Source organism: Pygoscelis adeliae, unplaced genomic scaffold, assembly GCF_000699105.1.
Source record: "Pygoscelis adeliae isolate BGI_AS28 unplaced genomic scaffold, ASM69910v1 Scaffold463, whole genome shotgun sequence".
Classification (NCBI taxonomy): Eukaryota; Metazoa; Chordata; class Aves; order Sphenisciformes; family Spheniscidae; genus Pygoscelis; species Pygoscelis adeliae.
The window spans coordinates 861233-871556 of NW_008824471.1; the positions used below are offsets into that span (position 1 = coordinate 861233).

General features: G+C 38.1%; 1 protein-coding gene across 1 annotated transcript in view; it reads right to left on the reverse strand.

The window, feature by feature from the left end:
• Window positions 1–10324, reverse strand: part of AKT3 (v-akt murine thymoma viral oncogene homolog 3) — a 143874-nt gene that overhangs the window by 43261 nt on the left and 90289 nt on the right. The window contains exons 5-7 of the mRNA XM_009321256.1: window positions 8325–8456; window positions 4131–4196; window positions 2437–2505 (exon numbers count right to left, since the gene is read on the reverse strand). Coding sequence (XP_009319531.1) covers window positions 2437–2505; window positions 4131–4196; window positions 8325–8456 — 267 coding nt within the window. The remainder of the gene's footprint in view (window positions 1–2436; window positions 2506–4130; window positions 4197–8324; window positions 8457–10324) is intronic.

Consider the following 10324-nt stretch of genomic DNA (forward strand, 5'->3'; position numbering starts at 1 on the left):
TAGTACCAACTACACTTTTTATTACTGTAGTAGAGCAGAAGCCTAATTGTGGCATTTTCTTGCTTTCACCTGGGTGAGAGTCAAGAATACAGTTACAAATTTCAAGAACTCCTTCATTCGGAGGACTGTTTGGGTAACGTGCTCCTGAAAGACACAATCCATGAAAATTTCCACGCAACTGACAGGCACAACTGTTTAACTAGAAAGAAACCTAAAGGAATTTTAAACAGAAACACACTGAAGGTAGTACAGCTCTGGAGACAATCAAAAGCAACACGGTACTGCTACAGTCAATTTCCCACTGGAAGGATATAATTAAAAGGTGAGTTTTCAACACCTTCAACAGTGAGAAACCACTGTAAGGAAATGAAACTTCCTTGGAACACAGAGAGAACAGTAGAGGGAAGCAGCAAAAGAAAAAAGTCTTCTGTGTACCATATAGGAGATATGCTTACACATGGCTAAAATGCTGGCTAAACTTCGTGCAACTTACTTTCAGTAGTTCTGAGTTAATAACAAGGCTATTTTTACAAAGGTGAAGTCCTTTGTATTTCTTAGCAGACAGTGACTAAAGTCTGAAATTCACAGGAAAATTTGGTAAGATTACAGATGTTCGTATTAAAAAGGACAGTTTGTCCAACTTACTATTCCAGATCCCTAGTCAAAGAGAAGCACATAAGCAAATCAAGAGAGTTTCTTCAAAGAAAACTGCCTACTCTGAAAGGCCATTATTTCCCACTGTGGCAAAAAATTACCATTAGCTTCACTGAATTAGGGAACCATCAGCAAAGAACATGAGCAACACTGACAAACAAGAGCATCATACCTGGAAAAAAGCAACCCACTCTCGGCAAAGTAAATTGTAATCATTCAAATCCTAATAAGCAAATGCAGGCTGCCACCAAGAAACCCATGACACCAGATGTTTGCAGCAGTTGCCACAAAGGTGCACCACCCAATGCAGAGGAATGCAATATATAAGCCTGATCAAAACACAGTGTCAGAGTATCCTCAATCGCAAGAAAGGAGTCGAAAACATTCTCTGTGGGCTCTGCTCTGCATTCAGATAGGACAGAAAGGCATCTTTCAAAAAGACTGGTATGTAAATGATAGGCTGATGTTAAAGTGCATACTTTCAAAGTGCAATAAGGTCTTACACAGAGAAAACCAAGAAGAATTAGCTACTTTATAAGGCATCACTTTTAAAATTCATTGTAGATAGCACTGAATTAATACTGGTGACATAAGTTCAATGGCAAATGACAGCTGAGTGGCAAATGACAGCCAGCTGAGTGTCCAAGAGAAGGCTGTTATCCCATTACTGCTGAAGGAGATTTTTGTGTCTAGTTCAACTAGCCAAAACGGTTCAACACCTGTGATGTCCAGAACCGGGGTTATACATATTGAGTTAAACACGCCATCCTCCCATATGGGAAACCTATAGCACCATGTTTAGCCACAGCTAGTAGAGGACAGCCATGGACAAGTTAGGATGTAAATGGGCCTCAGACTGGGCCCAGAAATCGCCAGAGCAATGAACACAAGACAGGCACTCTGGGGGTGCTCAGGCATTAGGACTATAGCTGAAGACAGTTTTATTGTAGGAGAACACAGCACAAGGATAGCTGAAAACATGATACCATGCTGCAACAATACCTGAGTGAAGAAACAGTTTCCTAATAAAACAAGCTAGTGGAAACACTTAGTCCTTTAAGGTTCTTATGCAGCATATAGTACACAAAGTAAGGAAAACCCCTCAGTTCATGTTGTAACGAGATACAGTCTGAATAGCAATCAGCACCTAAAAGGTAGATGAAAGCCCTCTTCTTAGATTTCAATTCTCTTTAGTTCCATTTGACGGGTATAGTTTTTGATATTCTGTTCTTCAGTAAAGAGCTGGAGGACAGCAACGGTTTAAAGGCTAACGACGCTGTAAGAAGTTTAGCACTTAAGCTGAAATTTCCAGACTACACAGCAAGTGAAGGGGACAGAAGTAATGAAAAATATGAACGCTCCACTCTTTTTCTTATAGGTCTTTGCAATGGCTATAGCAGCGAGTATTTCACCTTAGGACAAAAGCAAGACTAGTCAACATTATTTTTGCTCGTTTGCACTAGTTTAATGCCAGAACATGCTATAATACGCTTGAAGAAAAAACAATAAGCAAGCTATTTGTAATTATTTCTCTACCATGAAATTATCCTTCAAGATACAACAGTCTAATTTTTAAGAATAGGAACTGCTTTTGACAGCATAGTTCTAAAACACGTCTACTTTTTTTTTTTTAAATAAACAATTTTTAAAATTTAAAAAAAAAAAACCCACTTCAAAGATACTAGAAAGCAAAAAAGGCAAGAAAAATTATATCCTTTAAAGTGTAACAACTCAGTGACAGCATTACCGTTACAAGCGCAGAACATCTTTTTTTAAACTTACCTCTCCTCCGTTAACATACTCCATCACAAAACACAAACGATCCTTTGTCTGGAAGGAATATTTCAAGGACTTGCAAAGAAAACAGCAAAAGCAAACCAATTACCATCTTGTATTAACCCAATTTCTTGCACTTAAACTGTAACAAAATTTAATTTTATCCTCTTAAGCAGACAATTCTGACTTGGTGAGAACTTTCAGAGTATTTAAAAGTGTAACTTCCTATCTGGAGCTTGAGATGAATTAACACAAAAACCGTCATCTCTGCCATGTGGCCATTGATATGAAAACACCATGCTTATTATAACAAGATACTAAATAGTTAGTAAAATACACAATTTTCTACTGCATTTCTTATCACCATACATGGTACCAGCTATTCTCACTCATCATATTTTATGATGTCCACTTCCACAATGCCTATGAAGACAGAGATTACCATATTCTTTTTAATTTCTCCCAAATAAAATTGTAAAAGTGATCTTATGCCTGCTTTCATTTCCAAAGCAAGGACTCCCTAGTTTTCACATACTATGTTAAAAACACTGAGTGCCAGATAAATATATTTACTTATGTATCATTTTAAAATTGTAACAAACATTATTATCGTAATTAAAATTTTTGACTTATCAATGTTGATTTGATTTTGCTTGGAAAAATACCACCAAAGAAAATCTACAGATGCAGGCTTGGCCTAAAAGAAATAAAATGCAGTGGAACTACACGCAACAAAATCATAAGGTAACTCATGTGATTTAAATACTGCATGTCTCCTTAAAATATTTGTTTAATAGTATCAGAAAGATATAAAGATACAACTGCAGTGACATTGTTGCGTGATTTGATTGGAATTACGCCTCCTCCTGCTTACCTTTACACTCTAATTTAAGAAACTTTGGGGGACCTCATTTCTCTTGACTGAACTCCCAAGAACATTTTGGCCAAGCAATGTAAATACAATCTTCTGCTTTCTAAAGGGTTTGTTTATGATTTTCTAAATAGGAAAACTTCCATGTTATACTTTGATATTTTAATACAAAAGAGAAAATAATTTTTCCCTATCTTAAGATACATGTTAATTATCTTTTGAAATCAATGAAAAGATTTTCTGATATATTCTCAAAGGAGAGGAATCAGAATTACTCCTACAGAAGAAAGTCAGTTGTAAAATTAAAACTATTAATCATAATTTGTCATGAATCTCAAAATTTTCATCTTCTTTTCAGTATTTTCCTTCTATTAAATATTAACCATATGAAGACAAAGACAATGAAGTAGTGGGGCTTGAGTTTTGTTGCGCTACTTATGTTGAACAAATAGTTATTTTTATCATTTTACTGAATTCTTAATTAAGTTTTCTTGGTAAAAATTACTTACTTGACACTGTGTGAAATCAGTAACTTTTATTAAAAAAGTGTTCATATATAAAAATCGCAAAAACTGCACAACAGTTACATTCTACCATTAAATTTGTTTTCAGTGCAGTTAAGCTTTACAAAATTATTAGAAACTTTATTTCTGAACTCTTAAATACATATTCCGATAAAGGACATCATAAGCACCAGATAGCTACTGCTTGTTTACAGATCATCATGCGAAAGACTTCAAAATTTGTTTGTAAATTATGTTCATAATGGAATACTCATCATGTTGAAAATTGCCTGCTAATATACTTAAAACTAATTCCTAATACTTACTGTTAAAAAAGGGTGTCTGGTGTTTTTCAATACTCTGCTTTCTGTAAGCGTATGAGCCACTTCATCCTGAGAAATAAAGAGTAGAAGAAGTAGGTCTGAATTAAGATCTAAAACTGTTATTTAATTAATTATGAGGAAACGGTCAACATTTCCGAAAAGAGAAAGCTACAGTACAGTTTTGGAAAATGAACGAACCTGAAAGAAACATGAAAAATAATTCACGTTTTTTGAGAAAAGATTTTAGAGTAAATTTAAGTTTGGCAAAATACAATTTAACGTATTTTATTTGATTTTCTTTTTTTTGTTTTCTTGCTTTAAAATGAAGACTTTAACTTTATATCCAATGCAAGGAAGGAAGAAATTATAATATTGGATTTGACAGTTTAAAAATATAGTCATCACAACTTCGCAGTTCTGGTATGAATCATCTGAACAACATCTACAGAGAGATTGAATCAATTTGCAAGAAACGTACACAGGTAGTAACTGACAGGCAACTATAAAACCTAGTCTAATCTAGCCTAATGTCAAGTAAAGCCAGTTTTTCATTTTTTAAACATTTGTTTGGTTTGGTGGTTTTTTTTTCTTTAAAACAACGTAGCCATACAAAACCCCCTCCTCACCCTCCTGAGCTCTCCTAACCAGCCAGGCGAGCAGCACTCCTCAGACCCTGCCCGACCTCCTTCCCTGAGGACACAGACCTTGTCCACGGGAGGCGGGAGACGGGAGACATCCACACAACCCCCGTTTCCAGCCAGATTTTGAGAAAGGGGCAATTCGGAGAGAGGCAGCGACACTCTCCTGTTCATGAGCCTGAACAGGGAGGATTAAAATGAGTCCTGTGCCAAAGGGAGAGAGAGAAAATACCCCGTCCCCCACGGGCGTTTGTGCCCTGGGAAGCTCACCCGCGCTCCTCCCTCCGGGTGGCTGCGGGGCAGGGGGCACACGGGAGGCGAGGAGGAGCTTGGAGGGCTGACAGCGAGGCCCCGAGGGCAGGGATATGGCCCCTCAGGCCACCAGGTTTGCAGAGAGCAGGGGCCAGGCAGGGACGAGGGGGAGAGGATGGCGGGAAGAAGGCTCGCCCTGCGCTGCAATAGCGAGCAGTTCCTAAGGACTAGGGAGAAAAGCAGGGCATTTAGGAGGTTCGTATAATGTATACGCAGCCATTTTATGCAATTCTACCAGTAGTACATGCCGGGAATACCCCCTCCCCAGGCTGCCAGGGGCTGGACCTAAAAAGGCTCAGAGCCACTGGGCTGGTTTAGCCATTTTCTGTAGAACTAAGCTGCCGCTGAGTATTATACAGAATTGAAGACTAACTTAGTACAACTCAAACTTCAACCATAATCCTGCAGAAGTAAATATATTTAGTCAGAGTATACTTTATTATTGCTACAAATAATACCAATATAACATTATTGTACTGCGCATGCTTATCAGACTATGCTCTGAAGATCAGGTATTATTAAACTAGAAAGTAAACACGTCAGGAGTTTTAAATTAGACTTTAAAAATTGTCAAAATAGGAAATTAAACAACAGAGTTAGTGGTAATAAATTATGATGCCATTTAGCTGAATAGCAGTGCAACACTGAGTGTATACACTACAACCACATACCGGGGGAAAAAAACAAAAACACCCTTCAAGGAGAAAAGCCAGTCTAAAGTTTTATTTATTTATTTATTTTTAAACCTCGGTGGTTCACCATATATGGGGCATAAAAAAGCTGGCAATGGCCAGTTTTTCTGGCATTGCCTGAAAAGTTTGTAATACTGGTACCAATTCCCTGGTAAGTATAATATTAATCTGTCATGAAAATTTAGGATCAACAGATTTAGTCTGAACTGGGCAGATGCTATACAGCTTTCTAGATACAGCTGCCACTGCACCACTTTTGGGCTTCATATTATGCTAACTGCTCCAGGAATGACCTCCTATATATTATATCACATCATAGGCTGAGTTGGGACTGCAGATCTACTCTACCTAGTGACCGTATCCTTAGCACTGACCTTCAGAGTTAAATGTTATTGATAAATCCCCGTGGCATACTTACACACTGACTGGGCTAGACAGCTAAGTTCAGACTCAAGTCTGCTTTTGTTTTTAGTTTGGGGTGGAGTGGAAAAACTGGTATTTGGCGACTATAGGGGGAAAAAAAACATGATCACTTCACTTGTGAAGATCTAAGCATAGTGTCTTTTTTATTCTTTCATCAGTTTCTTATCAATATACAAACTTACTATGGAAAACTTAGGAGGACTCCCTTCAAAACAAAATTCCAGTTCTGAGGAAGTCAAATTTAAAAGACCGAGGTGCTCCCATTTTCATCACAGGATGAAAGGCATGTTTCCTCACACACTTAATCTTCTTGTTAGTCTACAAATAGGCAGAAGAACAGACCCTGGTCTGCTTCAGGGAGTGCCAGGTTCTCCCCAATCTATCACTGAGCTAGCTTTCTGTTTTCAGGTAAACAGATCAATGAACAGTTGCGTCCCTGATCTCTTCAAAACTTCTCTGGCTTTATACATACTCCCGTGAACAAGAGTTTTCACTCAACAGAGAGAGACAAAGTTATCCAAGAATCAGTTTTAACCCTTCTAAAAATTCAGTGATACTGTAGCAGCCAGCGAAGTAAAAGGAAAAACCCTAAAATTCAAAAATGTGGGTTTTATTTTATTGATACAAAGAAACAAGCTGAAACGCTCTGAAGGCCGGAAGGATATAACCGAGCAGCAGCAGAGCAGGAGCTCATAGCAGCCAGACATAAGATTGCCCGAGGAGCCCCTGGGTGCCACAGGTGAGCAGAGCACTGGGGAAGGATGTCAGGCTGGAGGCTGGGCCACAGCATGCAGCAAACAGATAGACTCCGAGACCCACAGGGCAACCCACAGAGATTGCTGCCATTTATAAAGTCTTACAAGGAGGGCCACTGAGATGCTCCTTCCCATGCAGAATCAGGAGAACGCAGCCGCGATGCCCTCTTTTCTTTCTGTATCTCCTGATTATGAAGAAGAAAAGGGCACTCTGTGGCTGTTAGTCCAAATGGTATACACGCCGACCAGCCTGCCAGTGCACGCAAGACAGCTGCTAAGGGCACGCAGAACTCATAGGTCAGTCTCTTCTCTGCTGAAGACATAAATTTAAGTCTCTCCCCTTGCACCAGGGCTGGTTTTAATGAAACTCAAGGAAATAATTGGTTTTGAGGTTTCTACTCCTCTATCGAATTTAAGCTAAACTGATCAACACATTCAAAACTTTTTAGAAAGTGAGTGACAGATAGATAAATGAACATAGAGTGCAAAACTCTGTAAGCCCAGAGGCCAATAGGAAAATCAGAAAAATAAGGATATTTTAAAATAAAATGTATGTAAACCACAGTAGTTCCCATCCACATTCAGTTTTTACAAACACTGTATTGTTAGCCTCAAGCATTCAAAATTCTCAGTCAGATCCATATCCCTCAAAAATCTTCTTACTTAATTAAGTAATTAATTACTTACTTAATTGGGATTATTTTTAATTGCGTCTCATGGTGATAAGACCATGTAGGTTTCTTGCTCTCAACTTTTTCTGTGCAAGTGGGATTCAAACCTTTAGAATTGCTAGAAACAAAGCTCAGAATAGATGATCTTCAAGTTTAAACTTAGTACAAAGTACATTATGACCGACCACAAGAGCTACTAACACTAAACTAATCAAGTTTAAGTGACTGGACAATGCCAGTTTAAACCACTTCTTCAGACATCAGCTTCAGACTTTTCTCATTCCTCAAAAACTGAAAAAATGAAATTGTTAGTCCCATGCACAGCTGTCTTATCTAACAGCAGGAACAGAGCACAGGCCCATTAAATTAATTGCATTTATCTGAATAAACCTGCAGTTGACTTAGAAAAATTTTTGAAGTACATAATATACTCTACAATGCACTTTTTCTTGTTTTAAAGTTGGATTGCACTATCTTCCTGCCCAGTGAACTCTCTCAATGCTTTAGCACGCTCTAGATTATAAGACACTGGAAAAAGGCATGCAAAATGGGTACCCATAGTTTTTTTGTACTCTTGTTTTCTGAAAATACACACATACTTCTATCAAGCTCAGTTACCATCAAAAATCAAATACACCTTATATATCAAATATTGATTATTCCATTTAAAAAAATGACCCAATATTAAAACCATAATCTTCCTTACCTTTGCAATAATGACTTCTTTTTTCAAAATCTTCATAGCATAGTATTTCCCACTAGCCTTCTCTCGGACCAGGATAACTTTGCCAAACGTGCCTTTGCCCAGTAGTTTTAAATAGTCAAAATCATTCATTGTCTATAAGGAGCAAAGAACAAGGATTAGCAAGATTTATGCTGTCCAGTTCCAATATGCACACAAGTGTGTCTGCCTATAACCAAATGTTGTTACCAATATAATAAGAACAGTTTACAAAAATAGGTACAGTTCTACAATTAAGTTCATAACAGGTAACTGTATCCTTAAACCACTAGGATATATTGTTCGATACTATTATTATAGTTCTCTAAAGTCAAGTACTGCACAGTATACTACTACACACACACACTTATTTTTACAAAGCACACACAGAACAAAGTCTTAGCCTATACCAGCATTTCATGAATGCTCCACACCTAAGAAAGCTCATCAACTCATGTGTTACCAGGGACGCAAGAACGTGGCACATCAGTAAGTTTTGTGTAACACCAACTACTGCACTGATGGCTTTTTTGAAACATACATGATCCTCACTGCAATATTATACCAGTAAGACTCTACAACAGCCTTTGCATTAGAGGTGGACTTTTAAAAATTTGAATACGGATTACAATTACATGGTTTTACATTAATCAGTCTGGCTCTGAAAAGGAAGAGGTGGCAAGTTTTCCTCTTTCATGTGACTCCATCACAGTGACTGTTCAAGCATCTAGTATCACCCTAGTTTTGCAGGTTAAATGTAGTACATCCAAGAGACGGTTCCACCAACAGACAGTTTGAGTCCAGTAGGTTTATCAGCTCAACTGGAGTGTCACACACCGCAAGAATATGACCAGACAATCTCAGATCCCAAAGCAGTTTAGCCACTTTCATGAGCACAAAGTTTGAGTAAATAATCATCTTAGTTCTGTAAGTTCATTTCACAGCCAGTTCAGAAGCATCAGCCCTATGCTCTATGCATTAGATGCAAATTTGAGGATGTAGAAAAAACAGCAAAATACTGAGAATGCAGCGACCGCACAGGGTCACCTTGGATTGACAGCAAGGTTTCATTGGCCAACTCGGGCCAGTCGCTGGCTTCCACCGTGTGTTTCCACAGCACATCTTTCAGCGTGCTGTGTTACTGGCTTGGTTGCAGCACCACATAACCACACAGAGACCGTTAAGGCACCCAGGAAGCTTGAGGAAAGCAGTTAAAAGCTCTGGAAGACAACACACTCACCTGTTCTTGTTATAGTACTGTCCTGCAGTATCAATAACCTTCCTCAAGTAACCCACCTCAAAACATTTATAAATGAGTGATTACACTCCGAGTCTCAGTTTTGCTAAGTTAAATATATTTAATCCTATTATGTGTGAGGAAAAGAAAAGATCATGCCTTATCTTTTATCTTCCTAGTGTCTCATTCTATCACTAGTTGCAGCCTCAGGCAGTTTTCTTGAATACTGGCATTCCAGATAAACTTCTACTTGTGTCTTCCACAATGGAATTAGTACTTTCCTTATCCCTACCAGAACCACCTCTAACAGTGCCTACCTATCTCACACACATTCCAAGTGTAGAGCTATTGGGCATATCCCTGGTGTGCAATCACAAATAGTGGCAGCAAAATATATTCTCTCTTGTGAGAAAGAATAAAGAGCAAAATTTCCTTCTGAAATTATTCCTTTAAGCTCAAGTGCATGATACTATTACTGTGGATCTGAAGTTGCTGTCAACAAACTGTGAAAATAATTTATGCAGTTGCTCACTCAGAGTCAGTTTGAAATCTGTTCACATAAGGGGTAGAATTGAAGTTCCATCAACCACTTTAATGCTGTAATTCCTTAGCTTTTAAGTGTTCAACCTGCAACTTAAAAGCTGCAAAAGGTCTCCAACAGACTACTTAAGGTAACACCTGGATAGCTGGATATTTCAAAGCTTTATTAAAGAGAAGATGCTTTTCACGTACCAATTTTCTAGCTATA